Below are 26685 nucleotides of genomic sequence, written 5' to 3' on the forward strand. Positions count from 1 at the left end.
AGGAAGCTTGTTCTGGAGAGAACACCAAGGGGGTGGCTGGACAGTCGCTCCATGAAGTGGTTCCCCATGATGTCAACCAGCCATCTCAGCAGAAGCCAGGAATAGAGATGGAATCATACCAGCAGAGAGACTGCCAGTTTGAACTGCAGGGGACAGAGAAATTGGGACAGAATGAAAGAAGACTGCTGGACATCTTTGACTCTACAGGATGTGACCACGGAGATATTCAGATGAGCACATGCACTATTCTTTAAGAAAACTGAGGAATGACGCTGAAGGCGATTCAGAGACCACGGGGCTGCTGCTCCTACCACAGGGCCAGGGAACAAGGCTGTTCCCTCCTCAGCTGCAGAGGGCAGGGCCCTCGCAGAGACAATGGAGGCACCCCCTAGAGGCATGAGGGTGATGCTGCCCCACCAGTGAGCCGGGAAATCTGGGCATCAGGCCAGAGAGGCTTGTTCCCCAGCCTTAAGAGCTGACGGTATTTGCCTTGCTAGGTTTCGTACTTGCTTGATACTCGTCACCCCCTCCTTCTTTCCTATCCCTCCCTTTTGCAATGGGAGTGTCTATCCATGCCTGTCCCACCACTGTATTTTAAGAGCACATAATTTGTCTGGTTTTGCAGGTTCATGGAGGGAAAAGAATCTTGCCTCAGGATAAATCATACCTTAAGTGTCACCCATATCTGATTCAGATGATATTTAGATGAGGCTGTGGACTTTAGTCTTCAGAGTTGATGCTGGAATGAGTTAAGAGTTTTGGGTCTGTCAGAATGAAATAAATACATTTTGCATGTGAGACGGTTATGAGTTGTGTGGGGCCAGGGGTGGAATGCGACAGACTGAATTGTGTCTCCCCAAAATTCATAAGCTGAAGTCCTAACTCCCAATGTGACCGTCCTTGAAGATAGGGCCTGTGAAAAGGTGATAAAGTTTAAATGAGGTCATAAAGGTGGAGGGCCCTAATCCAACAGGGCTAGTACCCTTATAAGAAGAGGAGGAGACACCAGAGCTCTCCTCTCCACCTTGTGAGGATGCAGCAGGGTGTGTCATCTGCAGGTCAGGAAGAGAGTCTCCATCAGAAACCAACCCTGCGAGAACTGGACCTGGGACTTCTGGCCTCCAGAGCTGAGACAAAATAAATATCTGTTGTTGAAGCCCCAGCCTGTGCTACTGTTATGGTAGCCCAGGCACACACAGAGAGCACTACAAGAGCTAAGTGAGATGCTCGGTGCCAAGAGTTAACCGCAGGTGAGCAAATACATAACAAATCGCCTCTACCCAGCAGATTCACTCGCTGGTGAGACACAGACAGAAAGCTATGGAAACTGAGCAAAGGAAGATATTCAACACAAATAGCAAGGATTTTTGGTAGGCGGAAAGTAAACCCTTACTCCCACACCCACTCCCCACCCCACTCCAAGGGAATAATACAAAGGCATTTGTAGCTATTCCACTTTTCTCTCTCCTTTACAAACCCCAACGTTTCTAGTTTCCAGGGTCAAGGAATATTTGCCCAAGCATCATGAAGAGGTTGAAATGATCAACAAATATTCATTGGTTATTGTGAGCAAGATGGAGTCGTGTAAGCCAGTGTATCTCCACCCTGGCCGGGGACATCATTCAGGGATTCGGACTTAATTGGTCTATGGTGCAGCATTTCTTAAATGCTTGCTATGAGTTGAATGTGCCACCCCCCAAGTTTCATGTACTAGAAACTTAATCTCCACTTTGACAGTTCTAAGAGGGTAGGAAATTCAATCACAGTATTTGATAGGTGAGGCCTTTAAGAGGTGATTAGATTGTGAGGACCGTGCCCTCGTCAACAGATTGATCCATTCATGGAGCAATGGGCTGGTTCTGATGGCTTCATCAGGAGAGTGACAGAGCAGGTTAGTTCTCTGTCGCACATGCCATGTCTCTCACCGTGTGACACACTGAATTGCGCTCACCAGATGTGTCCCCTGGACCGGGTACTTCCCAGCGTCCAAAACTGTAAGAAATAAATTTTGTTTCTTTATAAATTACCCAGATTCAGGTATTTTGTTATAAGCAACAGAAAACAAACAAATACAATGCTCTTTAGATAATGTAAATTTGAAGTTGGTTTAAGAACCACTCATATAAATGACACTCAAAGGTAAATTTATTCCTCTGTCTCCTGCATGCTGCGCATCTCATTGGAGAAGAAAGATTCGAGGTGAGCAGAGTCAGGAACTGTGATATTGTGTTACATGGAGGAGTTTGTATTTGGTTTCTTCCCAGATCCTGGCACAGAATTCCTAAAACCCTTGGAATTTCCTGAGTAATGGGGGTGCTAGGAGAATCTTTTTTTCTTATATTTGGTCTTTGGCTGTAGCTCCTGACACAGAGCTCCTAATCCCTTGGAAATTCCTGGGTGATGGGAGTGTCTTTTGTCCTAACAAGGCAACTCTTGGTGGGCTCCTAGATGGGGGATGGTCATCAGAAAGACCAAGCCATGATTAGAAGCCTGGAGGGGGAGAGGGCTGGAGACTGAGTTAATAAAATCCTGCCTATGTGATGAAGCCTCCATAAACATCCCCAAAGTATAGTATTCAGACAGCTTCTGGGTTGGCAAACACATCCACGTGCTGGCAGGGTGGCACACCCCAACTCCATGGGGACAGAAGCACCTGCACTCAGGACCCTTCCAGACCTCGCCTTACACATTTCTTCATCTGGCTGTTCATCCGTATTGTTCATAATACTTAATATAATCAAGTGGTAAAAGCGTTTTCTTGAGTTTTGCTAGTGATTCTAACAAATTAATCAAAACTGAGAAGGGGACATGAAAGCCCCAATTTAGAGCTGGTCTGTCAGAAGCACAGTGACCTGGGTGACCAGGTGAGCTGGACCGTGCATCTAACTTCTTTAGCAGCAATGTTGTGCTGGGTCCAGGGTGGGCCCTTGTTTATCAAAGAAGCCTGGTCTGGTCGGGTCACATCGTTAGGTGTCATTACAGTGTCTCAAGATGGGGGATGTGGAGGCTGCCCTCATGTCCTGTAGCGCCTGGGTCAGTGACAGCATTACCTTTGATGTGCAGTAGCTCGCAGGGACAGCAAAGGAGGTGGTTTATACGTCCAGCGTATGACATCAGAAAGGCTCTCCTTGCAGTGTCCTGTCATGGATGAAGTCACCTGAGTGTTCAGGCTACTCTTTGGCCCTGGTGGTTCTTGCGGTCCACCACACTCGTTCTTTCAGCAGCTTGTCTAAGGCCACACAGCTAGTAAGTGGCAGAGTGTGAGATTTGAACCCGGGCAGTGCTGCCCCAGAGTGTGTGTTTTGAATCACTTTGCAATTTTGCCTCTCATGATAAATGCTCAAAATATAGAGGGAAAAAACAGATGTATTATACGCCCAATTTGTTAAAAAATATATCTATGTAGAAAACATAGCAACAGGTTGTAGCAGTTCTCTATCTAGAGTGTGATGACAGGTAATCCTTATTTTCCTTTTGATACTTTTCTGTATTTGCTGAGATTTTTCGTAAGTTGAGTGGTTAGTTGTATTTTTCAAAAATAGCCACAGAAATATTTTTGATTTTCGGATGCTCTTGTAGAGGTTTGCCATTCTCCCATCAATAGGTGGAGTCTACTTCCTCTCCCCTTGAACCTGGGTGGGCTATTGTGCCTGTCTCGAGGGACAGCATGTGGCAAAGAGATGCTGCCTAACTTCTGAGGCTCAGTCATGCAAGATGACACAGCTTCTCCCTGGTCTCTCTCTCAACGCTGGTTTTGGAGCCGAGAGCCTCCAGGTAAGAAGTCCTGCCACCCAAAGCTGCCGTGCTGGAGGGACCATGTGGGATGCCACATGGAGAGAGAGATGCCTGGGGAGCCCCAGCTATTCTAGTCTCTAGCTATTGAATCTTCCATCCCCAGCTCCTTTGAGCCCAGTCAAACCCTAGTACCAGGGGAGAGAGTGATAAGATTATTGATACTGTCTGAGCCATGGTGTTATGGCGTTGGCAGCAGATAACCCAGACCTCGGTGTTATCAGCACCGTGCTTTAACCAACTGAGCTAACTGGTCAGCCCCAGGTTTCCTTTAAATGGTAGAGATCCCTGCTCTGAAGGTGAGCCAGCCCAATCAGAGTTGCCTTCAGAATCAGTCACAAATGACATCATTGATGATGTCATAATAACACAGCCTTGTCATCACTGGCGCTGGCTGAAGTGGGTTTCACTGGACAGGTTCGGTCGTTAGCAACTGCTGTTGAAGGCTGACCCTAGCCTCTTGAGGTCTTCATGCTGGGAGACCAAACATACAGAGACTTTCTTCCCTTAAGGGATTGGATAAGGACCTAGGTGTCCTGCACGTCTTCCAGAGTCCCTTTGTAAGCAAATGTAAATAATGGCTGTGGTAAGAGAGATGTTATATTGTCAGGCAGGATGCCTCCGGTGTGGACTAGGGCGCGTTCTGGTCCATCCTGTCTCTTCTGATAGCTTCGTCACCCCTTGCTACTCCACTCCTTCTACCCTGTCGTCCTTTCTCCTCTCCCAGAGCCCAAGTATGTTCTGTCTGTTGTCCATTGTTATGATGCTGCTGTATAACAACTCCTTTGAAAGACTCAGTGGCTTAAAACAATAACCACTTTGTCCTCACAAGTCTGTGGGTCTGCTGTGTGGTTTGACTGGGCCAAAGCTGCGGATCTTGGCTGGGCTCACTTAGGAATCTGTGGTCAGATGGGCCGAGATGATCCGGGATGGCATCAGCTGAGGTGACCCAACTCAGTTCCCTGTGGCCTCTCATCTTCCAGCCTTCTAGTGAGGCTTCTTCTCATGGTGGAAACAGAGGCCCCAGGAAAAGAGCAGAGGCTGCACCGCCACTTGGGGTCTAGGCTCAATTCATGTGTACTGTCACTTCTATTGCATGACACAGGAGTAGAGAATAGACTCCCTCTTAATGAAGAGGAGCTGCAAAGTCACATGGAAAAGGCAGTGGAGACAGGGAGGGCTAGAGAATATGGGCCACTTTTGTGGTCTGCTGCAGAGATCTGAGGTCAACAAACTTTTTCTGTAAAGGGCGAGATGGTGAACATTCCAGGCTTTGTGGGTGATATGGTCTTTGTCGTAACTACTCAACCCTGCTGTTGTAACGTGAACGCTGCCATAGACAATATGTAAACAAGTAGATATGCTTGTGTGCCAGTAAAACTTTATTTACAAACCGGGCAGCAGGCTGGGTTCGGCCCATGGGCTGCAGTTTCCTGAGCCCTGACCTAAATGATCCAGGCCAAGTAGAAATCTTAGATCCAGGCTGTAGGATGCTGTTCTTCCTTGAACCCATGGCCTTGAGGATGTAAGCGCAGGTGTCATCTGCCAGCAGAAATATTCTTGTTGGAGAGAAGAAATAAAAACAGGTGGGAGGAGCAAGGGCTCCCTTGTAAGTTGCAAATGACTGTGTGCATCCATTTGGGGTTGTTCCTTGTACTTTATTGAACAAACAGAGCTTCAGTTTATTTCTCAGTTAGCAAATCCTTGGAGTTCCATCCCTGTGGCTCCCCTGCCTGGCTGGATTCTAGTTCCTCATCCATTTCACCTTTCAGGTGGATCCCAAATAGAGTCCTTCCCATTTTCCCACCCGGGTGTTCTCTTCTTGCACTGTCTCTGTTCTGGTCGTCTCTTAACTCCAATTTCAGACATGACATCACCATTTCCTTCCAGGCCCCCAACAAAGCCCCCGAGGCTCTGCAGATTATATCATGTTTACTTTCCTCTACCAATTATGTGTCTAATCATCACGATCATAACATGCTCCATCAAAGTTTAAAGATGTAATTTTTCTCCAGAGCGAATTTTTATCTCAAGCATTATTGCCTGGAGTAGTTGTTTGACTAGAGGTTTGGTTAAATTTCAAGCAGCAAATACAATATCCAGGTCTCTGCAATTATTCTATATGCCAGCTGGGTTTTTCTGATGAGAGCTCCCACTGTGGGCCAATAGCCTGTCATCTTATTTTTCCCCTCAGAGATTTTCTTTACCACATGTAATAAGTTATTACCATCTTGTTTTTGTAGAGATGAGAATGAAATCTTTGTGCTCTAATTTGACCCCTTCCCTTATATTACTGGTTCTGTTATTGGCTGCTCCTGCCTTATGCAATGCGACTCTTCCCTGGATACTCACCAATGGGTGTAGTTTTGGACTTGGCACTGCTCAAACCTCAAACTTTTAAAGTTTTAAAGCAGCCGAGTTGCACGGACGGTCAATAAATCTATCACTGTGGCCATTTTATTGCTTGGAAGGTGATTACTTTGCCCATAGCGACTTTTCAATTTGATTAAAATCCAGCGTCATCAGGTCATGACTGAGTCCTCCAGATATAGAAATACAAAAGCAATGAGAAGTCCGCACTCATATATTTTTATAACCACCCTTCAACATTTTAACCATCTATTTTGGCACTTTTGTGGCCCTCATCCTATAATTCAAATTCCCATGCTCTTTACCAAAGTAGTTTTTATTTAGTGCATATTTCAACCTCCGGTCTCTGTAGGAGCATGTTATTCTTTCTGCTAACTGGTGGTGAGCACTGGCCTGCTCCAGATTAGCTCCCACGGGATCTGTAAATCAGGCTCTGATGGCAAGAGAGCCTGGCAGATGTGTTGGTTCACTTGCAATTGTTTTCCAGGCAAGGGGAGCTGGAATAGTGCGAGTGGAATTGTGATCTCAGACAGGAAAGGAAGAGACATTCACCTTTGCTACTACCCTGGCAGCAAGAGCCCTTCTGACTGTATTTTAAGAAGAATTAAAAATGAGCGTCTGTGCCCAGAGCTCCTTGCCCAGGGCAGTGTGCCTCCAGCCTTGCATGGCTCTTGGCTCATGACGGGTTTTCCTACCTCCCTTATCCATGTCCGTGTTGGCGCCAGGAGTGCAGAGGGCCGCTGCCATCTGCAGATTGCCTTGGCTCCCACCAGCGTCTTCACTCCACTGGTGCTGTGCATTATGAATATCTGCGATGACAACCACATAGACTGTCTGCCCGAGTGGTCCACTTATCTCCCAGGGGAACCAGTTACCAGTTTGGCTACAATTATTTGATTTTGAGTGGTATGCGTCAATCCTATTAGCCCTCGACACTCTCATGTTGACACCTTGCTTTTGCAGGATGTGGGACTTCTCAGAAATGTATCTAGTTGCTCCTCATTTTTGGATTTCGTATTTGCTTATTTGCCTGCTCACTCAAATTTATTTGTAGCCTCCGAATCAATACTGGTGGTGCTTTCAAGGTCATTCACAGACATGTGCAGGTGCACAGTGGCAAAAAATTGAGTTGCCAGAAGCACATGTTCCTCGCTGAGGTCAAAGAAGGCAACGCTCTGCCTTCTTGTTTTCAGTCTCATGCTTTAAACAAGTGTCCTTTCTGTGTTCTATTTAGTGCCACATTTTTCACATTTTTGTGCTTTTTGCTTGGTAATGTTGCTGTTTAAAATGGCCCTGAAACTGAGTGATGAAGTGCTGTCTAGTGTTCCCACATGCAGGAAGGCTGTGCTGTGTTTTATGGAGAGAATACATGTGTCGGAGAAGCTTCACCCAGACGTGAGTGGTAGTGCTGTTGGCCATGAGTTCAATGTTAATGACTGAGCACTATCTATTAACTACAGTGTCTGTAGACAGAAACATGAGATACAAGGTTATGTATTGATTTGTTGACGAGAATGTGAGCAGAGGCTCTCAGGGCCCTAACCCTGTATTCCTCTAGGAGCGGTCATTGAGTTTTTGCTAATGTAGTGTCTGAAGCGACTTTATAGAACACTTCTTCTACCTATAATGAGAACTGACTGTGTATATATGTTACTACAGAGGAGATGCCTATGCTGAGATAACTTCTGGTTGTGTAAGAAAATAGAGCCCATGGGTTATCTTCTGCCATGTCCGTGTACATGTCCTGTTCACCTTTTCCATGACCGTTTTTCTCTCTCAGGTGTAACTAGCCTGGTCAATGCAGGAGCGATGAGTGGCACTGGAAACCTGATGGATTTTTCTCGATGTGCGGACATAATGAGGACTTCCACACCATCGACTGGCTAAGGGAAAATTCACGGGACACCGACAGACCCAGAAAGGTAGGTGGCGTTGTGAAGGGACAAGCTGAAGGGGACCCCTACAAGTGGCTGTGGCATGCTTGAATCCGGAAGTTGTTGAGTGGGGGCTCAGGTTCATGTGTCCTGTACCAGGTTAGGTTCTAAAGAAGAGTGGGGCGAGGGCAGAGATGTGGACAGATGGCTGTAGCTCCGGGTGCTGGGGGTGGGAGGCTGTGTCATATAGAAGTAATGGGGTGCAGAGTACAAGGAGGGGACTCTGGAACCAGATGAATCTGGCGCACTTCCTGCCCTTGACACCTTCGGGCTAGGTGACTTTGGGGGTGCCATTTCTGGGCCCCTCATTTTCTCATCTGTGGGGACAGAGGTGATTATTCCTCAAGGGTAAGTGAGGCTGTGTGTGTGAAAGCACATGTTATGGGGCCGGGCGTCTAGTTGGCAGTCGACATATATTTTAATGGGCTGCAGTGAAGCTACGTGTAAGTGCTATGGGATCCTCTAAGAGGGACGTTAGAGAAGAGGTTCTCAGAGGCTGATATTTCAGTTGGGACTTGAAGGAAGACTAAGAGTTCACTGGGCAGACAAAGGGAAAAGCATCTAATCACCAGAGTGGCCCTTTCCTAAGTCAGAGGCATGAAAGAACATGGCACACTTGGGCAATTCAGGGAGCTCCAGGGGTCTGGTGGGGGATTCCTGGAAGGGGAAGAAAGCAGTTGAGTCTAGAAACGAGAGTAAGGGCTGGCCGGTTGGCTCAGTTGGTTAGAGCGCAGCCTTGCAACACCAAGGTCAAGGGTTCTGATCTCCTTACCGGCCAGCTGCAAAAAAAAAGTGACAGGTCCCTGGCATGAGAGTGGGTGCTGAAGCTTTAGAGGTGGCCAGGGTGGCTGGGGAATGTGGAGGGAGACGGAAGGAGGCGGTCAGGACCCTGGGCAATGCCATGAGTTAGGAGTTCTGGGGGAGGTAGGTGGGTGCCAGTGACAAACCCTGAGGAGAAGCAGGGAGAGGTGAGGGAGGGGACCAGCTGAGAGTTGTCCCAAGTGAGAAGAGTAGAGAGTGTTGAGGAGGGGCTGCTCTCAAGGTCAGCCTCCATGGAGGGGTAATGGTGAACCAACAACATGGGGGCTGTTGGCAACTTCAGGGAGAGCCACTTCAGAGGAAGATGTGGAGGGACGTGGAGAGTGCGACTGTGTCATGCCATTTCACGAAGGTTGGCAGTGAAAGGAGGAAGAGCTTTGCAGGAGTGAGGTTCAGTCAAGAAGATGGCGGAGCCTCTTTTCTCCAATGTGGAGGAGGATGGGGACAGGGCAGCCTTCCCTCTAGAGCAGGGCTCAGCAAACTATGGCCCTCGGGCCAAAGCCAGCTGGCACCTCGTTTTGTAATGTTTTATCGGAACTTAGTCATGCCCATTCATTTACATGTTCTTTATGGCTCCTTTTGTGCACAGTGGCCGAGTTGATTAGTTGCAACAGACACCATTTGACGTGCAGAGCCCCAAATATTTACTGTCTAGTCCTATATAGAAAATGGTTGCCAACCACCGCTGGAAACGGTTGTGAGGGGAATGGTGAACTCGGAGGATTTTGTGAACACAGGGAGGCAAAGGTGTATTCTTACAGTGTGTATAGACGTGTCCATCTGCCATGGTAACTGTGATCCATGCTGTTAATTCACAGTTCTTGCTGTTAAAATTAAACCTTGAAAACAAAAGTAGGAAATGCAGTCTTTGTTGAAGAGGCTTTTTAATGAACAGACCTGATAATGTAAGTTAAAACAGTAGCTCATATTCAAGATAGTGATACCCAGTCAGTGCCTCGTTCAGAATGGCTTTAAATAATGAAAGCTCAGATCACATTCAGTATGTTTTTCTAATCAAGTGCAGTTTTTGGTACTCTTGTTCCTTGGAGACTATGATGGCACCTCCATAGCTCTATGAACGAGGAAGCCCATTGTGTGATTGTGGCACACAACTGAATGAATAATGTAACTGGGAATTTGGTTGCTGGATGACCTTCGTTTTCTCTTAATTACCACCCTGTTTCCTGAGAAAACAGTTTCAAGGAGAAAAGCATGAGTTGAAAAATATGTGCACGTCACCTGCTGTGTCTGCTCTGCTTCCAGATAACCAGCGAAAGCAAGGAGTCCATATGGGGGTTCATCAGGAGCCTGCAGGACGCCTGGTCGGGCTGGGTGGTCATGCTGCTCATCGGCCTGCTGGCAGGTACGCAGGGCACGCAGCGCTCCCGGGCGAGCTGCGGACGCTGACGCCCCCGAGCCCCAGCCGCTTGGGATGATGTTCGGAATGTGGAGCGTTTCCCTTTTACCCCGTGCAAGAGATTTCTTACTGGAAATGTCTAAGAGCAGAATACATGACCATATAGTTTCCATCAAATGTGTCATCGATTAAGCTTCTGGAGAGCTGTCATAGAGCTGGTTGGCCCTTTCCACATAGTGCAAAGGTTTATGAGCATGCGGGAGTGTACTGAAAGCACGCGTTCTGCATTCTGCTGTCCTTGGTTATGTAGAAGCCAACGAAATATGAAAACGTTTTGAGCTGCCATAATCAAACACCACATGAGACTGGCTTTTGCTACTACTGGCAGGCCCTGGAATGACCTGTAAACACCGTAGGGCACTCAAAACAATGCTAGACACCCACAGGATCTGAGGTAGGCCCTGGGAGATCCCCAGCCCCGACATTGTTCTGACCCTCGGGGAGTCCGTGTCCTTCCTTTTTATAATCCCAACACCGTGTTTGCCAGTAGTAGATGTTTCCAGAGTAAATGGACGAATATCTTTAGGGGAAACCTGTTGTTTAATGTCAAATGCACCAGCTCTGCATGGAAATTGTGTCCCCAAACTTCCTTCCTTTGAGGAGGGTGGGAGGGTTAATGTCTAAGAATTTAAAAATTTGAGCATGCTGAAGAGATCCCCTGAATAAAAATCCCCTACATGTAACAACATAATCATTATGGCAGGAAAATTGATCAGAGAAGTGACTGTAATACAGGCAGAATATAGTAAGTGCTTTAAGAAAGAACAGTAATGAGACACATGATTTTGTGATTACAGGTGATTCCGATTTCCAGGCGACCTTTCATTTATTTCATGGGTAATTGTAGGAGAGGCTCGGTGGCCAGGGAAGGGCCCCATCTGCCTCGTCCGCCTCGGCATTCTAGAAAAAAGGAGCCAAGAGGAATGCTTGAGAGCAGCCCTTTCCTACTAGCCAAAGCAACTGTCCGTTCATTTCCCCAATTCTATTCTCCCTCCCCCAGCAGAGGCGACCAGGGAAGGAAATTAGTCTTGGCAGATACATGGTCTTCTGCCACCACGTTTGCCTGACCGCTTCTGTGAAGACCTTTGAAGGTGTCCGGGGTGGGGCAAGGCAGGGGGGAGGGGATGGAGTTGCTCTGGATTTCGATGGCCCTATTTGGAATAGATTTATCAAACCTTACACTGTATCATTATTCTTGGCTCCTAGGAAGGAGAAATAAACAGGGTAAATGAAGACACTTGGAACAGATGTTCTGGTGTCTTGCTGGAATAAATGGCACAGCTTAGATTCATTTGGCTAGTGGAGGAGCGCAACTGGGCTATCTTTAGCTGACCTGATATTGACCAGCTGGTCTCACTATCAACACAGTTGCTGTCAGTTCTCGCAGGAGGAATCACCTGGGGAGTGAAACAATATGTAGCACTGCCTGGGCTGCAATTAAACAGACTCTCTGGAGGGGGCGCGCTGGCATTGAGTAAAGCCCCCTCTTCTCCCCTCTGTGATTCAAATATGGAGGCCGGGGTGAGAACCGCCGGAGAAAGGAAGGCCCGTGGGCGCATCTGCGCATGAGTACGGAAGGAGGGCAAGAATGGGAGGACAGTGGAAACAGAAGTGGCTCATGTGTTCTTTTGGCCTGGTTGCACCAATTGTCTGGCTGGCTGTCCGTCCCCTCAGTGGCGCCCTGGCCACTCTATTCTGACCCCTAATGGAGAGGCCCAGCGGTATCTCCTCTGCAGGGCGTTTATCGAGAGCTGCTACTGGGTGTCGCTGTTGTACCGTAGAATAAAGCTGAGGCTCAGTCAGCACCAGAATCAGCAAGGAGGATTGGGTGTGGGATAATGTGATGATGAATGAATGAATAAAGATGGAATTTGGGGTGATCATTGAGTCTTGACCCTGAATATCTGCAGGACCCCTCCCCAACCTTCTTTGGGTCTTTGTTCAAATGTTACCTTTCATTTGAGGCCTTCCCCGACTGCCTTCTCTAAAATTACATCCTTCCCTCTGAATCTCATCCCCCTTTCCTGCTCTAGGTATGTATGTATGTGTGTATGTAACAGCTTTATTGAAATATATTTCACATGCTACACAATTCACTCATATAAAGTGTCCAGTTTAGTGTTTTTTAGTATATTCACAGAGTTCTGCAACCATCACCACGATCAATTTTAAAATAATTTTATCACCCCGAAAAGAACCTCTGTACTTTTTAGCTATCAAAGCCCCAGCCCCAGTCCCCTCTCAGCCTCAGGCCACCACTAATCTACTTTCTGTCTCTATGGATCTGCCTGTTCTGTATATGTCTTGTAAATGAAATCATACAGTACAATGTGGTCCTTTGTGATTAACTTCTTTCACTTAGCACGATGTTTTCAAGGTTCATCCACGTCGTAGCAAGTATCAGTGCTTCATTCCTTTTTATTACTGAATACTACTCCATTGTATGGACAAACCACATTTTTTTATCTGGTCATCCGCTGATGAGTATTTGGGTTGTTTCTACTCTTTGGCTGTTTTGAATAATGCCACTAAGAGCATTTGTGTGCAGGTCTTTATGTGGACACATGTTTTTGTCTTGGGTATATGCCTCCGAGTGGAGTTGTTTGGCCAAATGGTAACTCTGTGTTTACCTTTTTGAGGAACTGCCAGACTGTTTTCCAAGGCGGCTGTACCATTGTATCGAGCTATATTTTCTCTCTAGCACCTATCACCTTCTAGTGGAGTCTCTGGCTACTTACTTACTTGCCTAGTGTCTCTGTTCCCTCTGCGAGGTACAGCTCCATGAAGTCAGAGACTTGGGTCTGCTTTGTTCGCTGCTGTATCCCCAGGATGTGGACTAGTGACTGGCACGTAGTAAGTAGGTGCTCAATACATATCCCTTGAGTGAATGAAGGGACCTGAGTTTTTTGATTTTTTCCTCCATTAATTTACTGCAGTCATCCACTCAATGTGGACATACAGCTCCAACTATGTGCCTGACGTGGGTACAATAACAGACAAGGCAGGTAGTCTCCTTGCCCACTTACAGTGGACACAGGCTCTGGACGACTGATCTAACCCCCTCTGTGGCATGAAAACCAGACAATGAAACCTTTTTTTCCTGTGATTTATAGCCTGTGGAAGTACAGACGTATATATACCTATATTGCTAACCATGAGATCACGATACAGTAGGTATGGAGATGGGGCAAGGCCCAAGAAATACACTTGGGCCACACTTAGGAACTCAGAGAAGGCTTCCCAAAGGAGGGATATAAATGCTGGAATCTGGAACATAAGGAGGACCCTGCCCAGTGGAGGGAGGGTAACGCTTGCCGAGATGGTGCAGACAGGATCTCCTGGCATGTTCCAGAAACATGGATTGGGCAGAGGGTGGGGGTTAGTGATGGAAAAAAATGAGGCTGGAGAGATACGAGGTGCCTGGCATCAGGGACAGCAATCTGTTGAGGATTTGGGCGTTCTCCCAAGAGCAACGGGAAACCGTGGCAGGCTTTTCCATAGGGGCTGGCGTGGGTCAGATTGGCAGCTTTGAAAGCCTGTTTGACCACAGTGTGGAGAACCCACCGGAGGGGGGCAGGTTGGGCATGGAGGCCCGAAAGGGGGCTCTGGCTGCAGCCCAGACAGAAATGATTCTGAAACGGTGGCCTGAATGTTAGCAGAGGCCATGGGGAGGAGGGGACAGGAGCGATTCAAGAGAGATTTGGAGCTGGAGTCGCTAGGATCTGGTGATTGCCCAGAGCGGGATGTGTACACAGGTTTCTGGTTTGCACAAGTACCTGGATGCTGGGCCCTTCTCTCAGCTGCGAGCAAAGCTGGGCCTGGGAGGGAGATACTGTCGCTCAGCGTTGGATGCAGAGAGCTGGGGTGGAGATGTCCCACAGACCCAAGTAGACAAATAGACGTGTGTCCTTTGACAGTTGCTGCTCATTGGCTTTGACTGCCTGGGGCTCTGTTAGAAAGGGTGTTTGAGGGTGATTGCACACGAGTCTGGCACAGTGCATAAGTGGTGTCTGACAGGGGCATGTCAAAAGCGTTGTGAAGGCGAATCCAGTAGAGTGTGTCAGATCGATGGGTGATGTCTGCCATGGGCAGTGGAGCTGGTGGCTGGGCTCTGTGGTGACTGAGCACAGTAGGCAGGAGCTCCTACGTGCCTGGAGGGCAGAGCTAGATATGCACAGCTACAGCTCCGTGGCAATAGAAGGACGTGAACCAGGTGGCCAGGGTCTAGAGCGTAGTGTAAGAAGAGAGAAGGGTTTAGGGTCAAGCTTGGAGGAAATGTGCCTTTTAGAAGTTGGGTAGAGCAGAGATCAGGGAGACAGAGAAAACCAGAGAGCCAGGAGGAAACCAGGGGAGGATAATATTGTGGAAACCAAGGGCAGGCGTGTTTCTAGAAGGATGGTGTGGTCAGCAGTGTCAAAGGATGCTGAGAGGTCTGGAACTGGGGTCAGCACACTTTTTCTGTAAGGGGCCAGGGACTAAATATTGTCATCTCGGTGGGCCACCCACTTTCTGTGTCACCTCTTCAGTTCTGCCTCTGTAGCATGAAAGCAGCCACAGACGGCACCTCATTGAGTGGCACGGCTGTGCTCCAATAAAACTAGATTTACGAAAACAGGCAGTGGCCAGATTTGGCCTGTGGGCTGTAGTTTGCTGATCGGGTCTTGGAAGATGAGGACTGAGCAAAGGCCATTGCCTGAGCTGCGGGTCTCCAGGTGGACAGAGCGGAGTGAGGCTGAGCGAACGGAAGAGAAAGGCCGGTGGCTGGAGGGGAAGGTGGGGCCGGGCAGTGTTGACACTAAATGCTGCTGGGAAGGAGCCATCAGAAAGGGGAGGTGGCAGGGACAGGAGAGAGAAAGGGTAACTGAGGGCCTGAGGACGCAGGGTGTCTGGGACCCAGGCGGGCCGCTGCGCACGGAGCAGAGGACAATGGACGGGGTGCGCCTATGTGGGTGTGCGGATGCCTTTGGGGGTGATGCGGGTGTGAACCCGATACTGAAGTGAGGATTCAGTAAAAGTTTCACAAGTTAAGAAGCCGGAGAACATTCCTTGCCTTTGGAAAAGACTAGAATGAGTTATTCTGGAAAGAGATGCAAGGCAGCCTTTTGTGGCCCGCTGAGCTGCACAGTCTATTATTTATGTTTTCGTTGGGACGTAAGTGACTGTACATGTGTGTGGGGCACAGCCTTGAATATCTGTAGCCGTGTGCAACATGCGATGCTCCGACCAGGATAATTGGCACACTCGGCATGACACCATGTCATCGTTTTGGGTGGCCCTTTACCAGTCCCTTCCTTGGCCATCTCCCCTCCCCTTTTCCCAACTCTGGTAACCTCGGTCCTGTTCTCTCCTTTGCAAAAGTATTATTGGGATCCTTGTGTCTTTCCTTCTTTCTTTTTAAATTTATTTTCCAGCTCCCACTTATGAGTGAGGACACGTGGTGTTTCTGTTTCTGCTGCACATTCTATTTCATCCCACTTCTATTGGCCTTTAAAGTCATTATCTACTTGTATGGACTCACGATCCCTTACCCAGAATTTAAAGAATCCGGAAAGTCCTAATAAGCATGGGTTTCCCAAGTTTGGTTCACATTTGGTGGCAAAACCTTGTGCTGCTTCCTCCAGGCACCTTGGCTGGGGTCATCGATCTTGCCGTCGACTGGATGACAGACCTGAAGGAAGGTGTCTGCCAGTCTGCCTTCTGGTACAGCCACAAGCAGTGCTGCTGGACTTCCCATGAAACCACTTTTGAGGACAGAGACAAGTGTCCACAGTGGCAGAAATGGTCGGAGCTGCTGGTGAATCAGTCGGAGGTGGGTGTCTGGGCAGGGTCGTCCTGGAGACTCACGCAATTCCACATGCCTTTGGAACCCTGCGGGGTGATTCGTGAGTGTCATTTCACCTTCAAGTGTCTATTGCGATGACAGTCCACGGCATAATACTAGTGTCACTTGCTTTTCTCTAGCTCTAATGCAGCCACCCAGACTTCACTTGGAAAACCCTTCCTCACTGTTTCATGTGCTATATAAACATATATATATATATATATATTTATTTATTTATTTATTTATTTTTGTCCTTTTCTTGACCGACACTCAGCCAGTGAGTGTACCGGCCAGTCCTATATAGGTTCCGAACCCGCGGCGGGAGCGTCGCAGCACTCCCAGCGCCGCACTCTACCAAGTGCGCCACGGGCTCGGCCCCTATATACATATATATTTAAAAGCCTTGTATTTGGCTTTATTTTTCTTACTGAATGTAGTTTGTTGATCATGCTGAAGAAATAGCATTAATTTTTATACCTTTTATTTGAGGAGAAAAGTTGAATTATCTTTTTTTAGAATAACAGCTTTAGTGAGATATAATTCACATTCCATATTTAAAGTGTACAATTAACCATCATCACAATCTAACTTTAGAACATTTTCATCAACCCCCAAGATACCTTGTACCCATTAACAGTCAGTCCCGTGGCCCCCCAACCCACTAGCCCCTGGCAACCACTCTATTTTCTGTCTCTACAGATTTGTCTATTCTGGAGATTTCATGTAAATAGAGTCATAGAATGTGTGGCTTTTTTGTCTGGCGTCTTTCACTCAGCACAATGTTTTCCAAGTTCCTTCATGTTGTAGCATGAATTAATACTTCATTCCTTTTTATGGCTGAATAATATTTCACTATATGGATATACCACTTTTTAATTTTAAAATCTAATTTTTCACATTTGTGGGGGTATATACCACATTTTATTTATCACTTTATCAGTTGATGAACATGGGTTGCTTCCACCTTTTTGCTATTATGAATGATGTTGCTATGAACATTTGTGGACACATGTTTCATTTCTCTTGAGTGTATATCCAGTAGTGGAATTGCTGGGTCAGATGGCAACTCTGTGTTTGACCTTTTGAGGAGCTGCCAGACTGTTTTCCACAGTGGCTGCACCATTTTACCTTCCCACCAGCAGTGCATGAGGGTTCCCATTTGCTCTCCTTCTTGCTAACACTTATTATTATCTGCTTTTGATGTTAGCCATGCTAGTGGGTATGAACTGGTACCTTATTGTGCTTTCAGTTATCTTCCACTCCATTTTATGAGCTCATTACAGAGGATGTTCTGGGTTTTCTGTGAAGAGAATGTCCCAGGCACAGGGGATGTGGTGGTGAACCACAGACCTAGTGTTTGCCTTCAAGGCACCTAGAGTTTCACATCTTTATAAAAATCTAAGCTCAGGAAAGGGTTAACTTTTAACCAAATTCAGTGGTTACCACAATGACTGGATCCTTGAAGGATCAGAAAGCCAGGTGAGGGGAGCTAGGAGCCAAGCTTCACATTAGGGGTGATGTGAGGACCATTTAAGCTAGAACTGTTCTTGGAAGGTACATGTAATCTGTTTATACGTCTCCTCCCTGCCCCACTTTTTTTTGCCTGACCAACTTAGCACAGCTGAAGACATTTGGAATGCACTTTGCCATTTTGCTAAACCCCTTTCTCATTGGAATTGAAAATGAATTTCTTCAAATCTCAGAAGTAGACAGAGATCTTGAAATCTCACACATTCTCAGTGCTCTCTGTCACTTCCAAAAAGAAACTCTCTACTTGGGCTGATGGGTGTGGGCAGGCAGAGGTGGCTGGGCGCCATATTTTATTTCTTCTCTTCTACTTGCAATATGTGTTTTGGGGCAATATGGCCATCCATCTTTTCAACTACTTTTAATATTTATACTTTGGTTCAAAGAATTACTGTTAGTAGGAGTGAGAAATTATTTTTAGCCTCCAAAAAGAGTACATATTTAAGTGGGTGAAAGATATTCCTCTGTCCGAACTCTCACCTCATAGGGTGTGAATATATGTGCTTGTAAAGGCCAGAGCAGTCTTCTGGAATGTGTTTTGCATTTAATAGGAACACATTTGGCTGTGTCCGTGTCCTGACTTGTAGGTGACCTCTCTTTCCTTCCGCCCTCACTTGAGTCATCCAGATGGTAGCAAGAACCTGAGGCCTAAAGAAATGCAGACTCCACTCAGCAGACCAGGTCCTCAACCGAAAAGACCCCAGACCTTGTGTTTGGTTCAGAAAAATGCTCCCCACATACCAGATAATTTGGAATCAGTGAAGTATTCTGAGGGAGATGATCAAGTTTTCCCTACAGTAGTGCCTCTCAAATGGGACCTGAGACTCTGCATTTCTGGCAAGCTCCAAAGGCATGCTGAGGCTGCTGGGCCAGGCAGCTCACCTGAGTAGCAGCATTCCAAACCACAGCTCCCACCCTTGCTCATCGCCAGTGCAGTTGCTTGCTGGGGTGTGAGCGTGGCCTCGATGAAAGCTCGGAGAGACCAGTCCACCGCAGACAAGAAAGACAGGCCTTCCAGGCTCTGAAGACAGAATTTTCTGCATCACACCGTTCATTAACTCTAGTGCAAGTGGTGATTAAAATCGAGCATCATTCACGGCTTCCGTTGCCTCTGAGACATCAGCCGGTGGAAGGTGCACGTGAACAGCTCCTGGAGGAACACCGGTGCTGTGTTGTGTGTACCCATTTCAGCGATGGCGACAGTCGATAAAACCGACTCTGGCCTTTTTGTTTTTACAAGACAGGGACTGGGCCTGCCCGATCCCATCAAAGCGTCTGCTCTCCCGACAGAGGGGTGGCATTGGTATGTTGCTCAGGTTTGCCATGGCTCATGTCCTCTTCCTTTGTGTCTGTTTAGGGTGCAAGTGCTTACATTCTGAATTACTTAATATACATCCTGTGGGAGTTGCTGTTTGCGTTTCTGGCCGTCTCCCTGGTGCGCGTGTTTGCACCATATGCCTGTGGCTCTGGCATACCCGAGGTGAGTCGTGGCTGAATTTCTTTTGTACCAATAATAAGAATAGCAAATACTTCCGTAGCACTGTTGTGCCAAGCACAGCTCCAAGCATGAACTCATTTTACTAACTCATTTACTCCTCACAGTAGACTGTGAGGCAGGTACTATTATTGTTCATTTGGTAGTTGAAGAAACTAGCGCAGAGAGATTAAGGAACTTGCCCAAGGTCACCAAGCTGGTCAACTGTGAGTTCAGGATTCATACTCTGTATCCAAGATTTCTGCTTTATCGCTTCTCAGATGATTAAACCATTGTCGTAGTAAACCTGGCATAACTCTTAAGGCCTATGGAATCAGAGTTCATTAACCACACGCATAAATTGGCACTGGGATGCCTCGGAAGTGCGCCTATGATATAATGTGAAAAAAGGGCAATAGCGGAGGTTTGTTGCTGAGAAAGTTCACTGATGATTAAACTCACTTGCCACATTCTGCTCTTCTGATGACCAGGTAATAGCAATCTTTGCAAAACTTAATTTCACTTTCACCGCATGCACTATGAATTTACCCTTGTGAATTTAGCGTTCTTATAAATAGTTTTCAGTGCTTTGATGTAACCAAAGTATGAGGGAAGTGAGCTCATCCATCAGGGCCAATGCCTGAGACTGAACTTGAAACCTACAAGGATCTACTGGGCAGAATAATGATAATTGAGCTGGTTTGCAAAGAGCCCAGAGAGTGACAATTTTAGCCAGAAATAATTTTTAAAATTCTTGTATTATTCCTCGAATCAATGCAATTCAGTTCTTCAAGTTGGTGCTGCAGCAAGGCCCACACGCGGTAGAGATGGTGAGTTTGAAGATGTAGTTGTGCACCAGTTGTGGCGACACGTCCCCAGCCTTGGGTGGTGCCCTCCACCACTGATGCTGGTCCAGGCAGTTACAGGAAGGGCTGAGTCATTGAAAGATGGTCAGAAGAAAAATTCAATATGGTCTTGTTTCAGGAAAGATAGGGAAAAATCTTAATATGTCATGCTGAATTTTTGATGTTTTATATTGACAAATTGCTTCAGGAACCCAAAAAACAAGCCGTATTACCATCCTATTTTCTCAGTACAGCCAGTTCTGCTATAGTGTGACATATGCATTCCTAAACATCACCATGCCATGCAAAATCATGCAATTTAAAAAAAAGGGCTTATGGAGAAAATGGGTTAGGAACACAATACTCAAAAACTTCATCAGTGATACATATAAAAAAGATAGGCTAGTAAAAACAGCAGCACAGTTTTACACATTAAATAGCCAAGAAATATGTCAATACTACAATAAGTATGTTTCTTCTTGAAAAAACTTGAAGTTGGCTGTGGAAGTGGGTGTCAGAAGGGCTGCAGCATGTGAGTTACTGTGAAGGGGCTGCAGGAGGGTTATCTGGACCTGGAGGGGAAGCTGTGACAGCGGCGTGCACGGGTGTGGCTCCCCAGCACACGTGTGGACTGGGTGATGTTTGAGGCATGTGTGTATGTATTTTTTGTGTTTTCCTACATAGCTCGGTTCAGCTGGGTACGGTGTTCTGCATTCACCTAGTATTTCTCCCCGAGCAAATTGTGCATAAACAGACATAAAATTTGTGTTATGCTCAAATTCTTCCCTAATGTATAGATAGCATTGGAACCAATATGCATTTTCTAAACAAGTATTATAGCAGAGCTGACTGCATTTTCTCTGACATCTAAAGCCTAAGGCACCATGGCGTCTGAGGTTATGATCCCACCACCCGCCGATACATGTTGTTGACTCAAATATTTCCAAAATAAGGAGATGGCCAGTGGGGAATTGGTGGAAAATTTAAAGCAGAAATAAAAGGCATGATGGGCAGTCCCGTCTTCCTCTTCCAGGAACCAGAGGTGTGAGGCTCAGCTTGTGATCTTACAGACAGACCTGGAGCTCGAGTATGAGCTCTGTCTTTGAGGGCTGGCTGGACTTGTTGTTCACTCGAAGTGGGCATCTTTAGTGGTGACAGCTGGACTCAAAAGACGTGAACTACCCAGAGGAGCATTGAAATTTCTTATATAACAAAAGTACCAGGAACACATCCACGTGGATGAAACTGAAAAATGTGATGTCAAGTGAAAAACTAAGTTGCAGAAGAATATATAAAGGATGCTTCTCTCTATAATAGGAGTCCATAGGGAAAGGCAAAGAAATGATCGGAAGTGGTGAAGGGAAGTAGGACGTTTCTCCTGGGGAGTGAACATGGGGCTGTCAAAGGGACCCACTCTTCTATTTCTTAAACTTGGGATTGGGTACATAGTGCTTGTTTTAGTAATTTCTTTTAACCATATGTAAATATGGATGTAATAGGTTCATTTCTCCATTTAGAAAAGAGTTTATAACAATCTTTTAAAGTATCAGGAACCAAATAACCTAAGTTTAGTTATTATGACTCAGCAGTAGCAAAATTTTCATAGTAGAGCTTGAAATTCTTAACCTAAGAAGGCAGTACCTATCCCAGTTCTTGGAGGAAAAGGGCAGAGTAAAAAGGAAAATAAGTAAATCAAAGTAAATTGAAGTAAATAAAAGTAAATTTTTTAAAAAGTAAATAAAAGTAAATTTCAGTTCATGGATAAAAAGAAGGTCCTCCTGGTCAAAGCCCTACTAAATATGTGCACCGACTTCAGTTGAGACATGGAGCTATTCTTTCATTTTAGCAAAGATACTAACCAAACTATTTAAAAACAAACTTTGAATGCAATGCGCCTACATACATTTAAAAAATTGCTCATCCTCGTAGCATTTGATTCCAAAACATATTAAGTGAAACAAGTCAGGCACAGAAAGAGAAATACCACATGTTCTCACTTATTGGTGGGAGCTGAAAATTAATATATAAATTCACACACACACACACACACAAAACCGGGGGGGGAGAAGATATAACATCCACAATAACTTGAAGTTGATACGACAAGCAAACAGGAAGGACATTGTTGGGGGGAGGGGGGGAGGGAGAAGGGAGGGAGGTTTTGGTGATGGGGAGCAATAATCAGCCACAATGTATATCGACAAAATAAAATTAAAAAAATAAAATAAAATAAACCTTTGGAGAAAAAAAATAAAAAATAAACCTTTGGAGAAAAAAAAAATAAAAACAATAAAAAAATAAAAATAAACTGGATCACATTTTTATTATTTAAAATGAAGGTTCTTTGGAAACATTTTTTAAAATGCAAACTTAGAGAAAAGTTTTTTATGTGTCTTGAATACTCCAAGTGGGGTAGGTGCTGCCTTCTTAGGTATAAGCTCTGTAAGGCACATTTAAAAGTGAACACTCATAGTTTTATGGATTTGGGAATTTAGAGAGAACTGGGTAAGAGTCTCTCTTTCTGCTTCTGTTCGCTTTATCAGTAGTACCACTATCAACTATACAAGGACTTCAAGAAGGTCGTGGAAAAATAGACTTAAAATACAAATCTTTCCACAAACTTTTTGAAGTATCCTCGTACATGAAATCATGTCTTCTCAGAACTTACTCTGAGTTGATGTTTCCGTTCATTACAAGAAATGAACCCTCTTGCAAATATTTACTTAACAGAAAGTATTCTGGTTTTAAAGTTAAAAATACCAAATCACAAATCCACTGCAATACATCTTGTGAAAGCCCTGCTTGCTTCAGTCTCAATGAATCCAAGTTAAAACAAGTCATTGGATTTTGGCATCTATTGGGAATGAATTTGCCTTCTTTAGTCCCTAATTTGATCATGAGAATTTTGTCAAATCATTTTAGAGAATTACAAAATACCTATTACCCTGTTCAACTTACCACATGTCATGGTTGGCAAAGGCTCAGGTAATTTAGATGCTTGTAATTTTCTAAGTGCTATTATGCTTTTAAACTGTACCCTGGGGTCCAAATCCACATTAACTAACTGACAAAAAATTATAGAGAAATTTATTCAAGGCAACACAAAAGGGCAGGATTGTGGCAGGCGTAATAAAACATCCCTTAAATAAAGGGATCTGAGATCCCCAGAGCACACGATCCATTAGGCCAACTACCACCTGTTAAGGCCTGGTTTCGCCACCACTAGTTTGCCATCAGTTAAAGGCTCGTTCAAGAAACACCAGCTGACTGCGCAGCTAGGAGGCCTCTGGCGTGTCCTGTAGGGAGGAGCTCATTGAGTTCTTCAGGAAGACACGCACGACCTGCTCGCATGGGCTCTTTCCCTCGCCTGCTCCTGAGATGAAAATGGTCCTGTGCACACCCCTTTAACAATCTGAAGATTCACTGACTTCATGACCCTCCCTAAGTCACCACAGGTGACATGACGCTCAGTAGCAGGAATTTGTGAAAGAACCAAGAGTGTTTCAGGTCCGTCTCTTAAATATTGAGAAATTAGGGCTACCTGTGCTACATTTTCCTGGAATGGAGCAGTGGTTCTCCACCTGGGCTGCATTGTAGATTCACCTGGGGAGGCTGTACAACTCCTCATACCCTGGATGCACCCGGGGCCAGTTACATCAAATCTCTCTGGGGAGAGACAATTCTTAATATTTCCTAATTCCCAGTGATTCTGATGAGCGCTGAGGTTGTGAAGGACTGTAATAGGTACTTGAGAAATTGAATACTTGGAAGAGCAGTGTCCACAAGGAGGCACTTTGAAGTTATGTAAATGGCACTGACAAGCGATAACACTGTCCCATTATGTATTACACAATGGGAAAAGAAATCGACCACGAAATTCATGGAGTAACTAACTTGGCGTCTAATTATTCTGTGATTACAGGCTTGTAAATTGCCAGCTCGGTGATAAACATTCACCCCATTTTAGCGAATTGTGGGAGAGGTTGGAGGTAGAGGTTATGTAGCCATGGTAATGTTTCTGTATCCTAAAGGACACCATTTTGGGGGAGAGGACCAGAGTGTATGAAGTTAGTCACTGAGATTGGCACTGAGTTGAATTCTCAAAGCCTTAGGCAAAATGCTCAAGCACGCCTTTAGGAAGAAAGCCATTACTTGGCATTTACAAAATGTGGCAGGTCTGAAAATGGAGCAAGACGATGCTCCCTGTAGTCAAAGTCCTTTTCAATACAAGAGATAGGATTTGGCGAAAGAAAAGGGATTGCCATGGATTCAGACATCTGTATATCCCCCAAAGGTGCGTTATTAGAATGCTGAGCATCTTCTTCCTTTTCCAACACTGTGTTAAGAATATTTTCAAACATATAGAAAAGTTGAAGGAATTGGACAGTAAACACCCATTTTACCTATCGCCTCCAGCAAGGGGCCAGCAAACTTTTCTTATAAAGGATAGAGAGTCAATACTTTAGGCCTATGGGCCAAGAAGCAGGATCTAGCAACTATTCTCACTGAAAGGCAAGTAATTTTTTTCTTACTTTATGTGATATTTCTATTACTATTTATATTACTTTAAATAATGTAAAAACCATTCTTAGCTTGTGGGTCATATAAAAATAGGCAACAAGCTAGATTTGGCCCACGGGCCATAGTTTGCCAACCCTTGACCTAAAGTTCAACTGACGTTTTGCTCTTGTGGGGGAGGCAGGATTTTACCTCTACCCTTTTAGGGGTTTTTGGCTGGGCCTGAGAATTAAATTGATGTAAGACAGATCCATAGGAGAAAAACATACACATTTATTTAATATGTTTTATATAACATGGGACCCTTCATAAGGAAATGAAGACCTGAAGACGCAGTTAGAGTTGTGCACTTATATGCTGCATTGGACAAAGTGTAGTCAACTATGAAAATGTGACAGGGTAAAGGGGCTTGGGCTCGGGGAGTGACAGAGACGTGACTAGGAGGATAAGGGCTAGTCTAACAACGTTGGTTTGTACAGAATTGCTTAGGCCTCAACTTCCCATCCTTGATGATAAGAATGACACTCTCCTTCTAGTACAGGAAGGGCATCTTTCACATGTGAATTTCATCTCCTTCTTTTAAGAAACAAAATGAAGGTCAGAGAGATCTTGCACCTGCTGTTTTCTGAGTGCCTGTAACTCAAATAGTCAATCTGCCAGAGTGGCATACTCTGGGTGGCGTATTCTAAACTCCTTCACTCTGTTTGCTCTGTCACGTAGCTGGCCAGCTCTCCCTGTCGTTTCTCTGGGATATCTTCCAAGAGTCAAAAGGTAGCGGTTAAAATCATAGGTATATGAGGATACTTCAAAAAGTTTGTGGAAAAATGGAATTAAAGATAATACGAATCTTGCCATGAACTTTTTGAAGACCCCTTGTATGTCTCTTCTCAACACAGCAAAGGGTAATGTGAACAGGACAAAACATCATGACTAAAATGAGACCTTAGAAGTGACTTATTCAGTCCTGTGATCTTTTAGTACTTTGGGAATGCTTAAGGTTTACTTGCATTGAATTTTTCAATGTTTCTGTTAATATAAAATTATATATTCATGTAAGTTTCGGTTAATATAATATAGACAAATGGAAAACCAAAAGAGCCTGTCTTCCACATGACTTTGTGAATCAAAACTTTAAAAATGCCTCTCAGAGGAATTACAGCTATTTTCCTGGCCGTGCATTGAAACAGTTCATTCCCTCTCATTCTCGATCCTCTGTTTCAGATCAAGACCATTCTGAGCGGCTTCATCAACAAGGGCTACTTGGGGAAGTGGACCCTGCTAATTAAGACGGTCACCCTGGTGCTGGTAGTGTCATCCGGCCTGAGCCTTGGGAAAGAAGGGCCGCTGGTGCACGTGGCTTGTTGCTGTGGCAACTTCTTCAGCAGACTTTTCTCTAAGTACAGCAAAAACAAGGGCAAGAGGCGCGAGGTGAGCTGGCCAGCTTCCACTGCAGGAAAGCTTCTGCCCGCAGCCCCTCCGTGGTCTCGCCTGCACACGCTGGTGTTCACGGAGGGTCCGGAGCTCATACGTAACTGTTTGCCTTGCAGGTGCTTTCAGCGGCGGCTGCGGCGGGAGTCTCCGTGGCCTTTGGTGCTCCGATCGGGGGTGTGCTTTTCAGTCTGGAAGAGGTGAGAAGGGGCAGCAGAGGGAATGCGTGGGGCGGAGAGGCAAGGACCCGTGGATGACTGGCACAGCAGTGAGCCTTCGTCTCCTGCCCTGTGAGGAGTACATTCAAAGAAGTGTTGCATAAAATTCCTGCAGTTAATAAAGGAGCTATAATTTCTGCCATTTAAAAATATTGTTTTAAAAATTGCCAACATGACTCTTTTTTGAAGATTTATAGTGTCTTCAGTGTTTCTCAGAGCCAACTGAATTAAGCATTTTTGGTTTTGGTAACGCGAATGGATCATTCCAGGGGTTGGCTTGTTGGCAAACGTTTTCCGTAAAGGGCCAAATGGGAAATATTTCAGGCTCTGTGGGGCACACAGTTTCTGCTGCAACTGTCCAACTTGGCCATGTGGCATGAAAACAGCCATAGACAACACATAGTTTGTGAATGGGCATGGCTATGTTCCCATGGGCACTGAAATTAGAATTTTCTTTTTTTAATATCCTATGTGTGTTTGTGTGTGTGTGTGTGTGTGTGTGTGTGTGTGTGTGTGTGTGTG

The 26685-nt window shown here is 45.5% G+C and overlaps 2 protein-coding genes across 2 annotated transcripts in view; one reads left to right on the forward strand and one right to left on the reverse strand.

The window, feature by feature from the left end:
- Nucleotides 1-26685, reverse strand: part of LOC134367165 (G-protein coupled receptor 143-like) — a 350752-nt gene that overhangs the window by 290812 nt on the left and 33255 nt on the right. The gene's annotated exons all lie outside the window — the stretch shown is intronic.
- LOC134366951 (H(+)/Cl(-) exchange transporter 4-like) overlaps nucleotides 7960-26685 on the forward strand; it is a 30392-nt gene continuing 11666 nt past the window's right edge. The window contains 7 exon segments of the mRNA XM_063083530.1: nucleotides 7960-7996; nucleotides 7999-8084; nucleotides 10179-10278; nucleotides 15954-16141; nucleotides 19038-19160; nucleotides 25739-25945; nucleotides 26065-26145. Coding sequence (XP_062939600.1) covers nucleotides 7972-7996; nucleotides 7999-8084; nucleotides 10179-10278; nucleotides 15954-16141; nucleotides 19038-19160; nucleotides 25739-25945; nucleotides 26065-26145 — 810 coding nt within the window. The 5' untranslated portion in view covers nucleotides 7960-7971.

The sequence above is a fragment of the Cynocephalus volans genome, chromosome X (genome assembly GCF_027409185.1).
Source record: "Cynocephalus volans isolate mCynVol1 chromosome X, mCynVol1.pri, whole genome shotgun sequence".
Taxonomy (NCBI): Eukaryota; Metazoa; Chordata; class Mammalia; order Dermoptera; family Cynocephalidae; genus Cynocephalus; species Cynocephalus volans.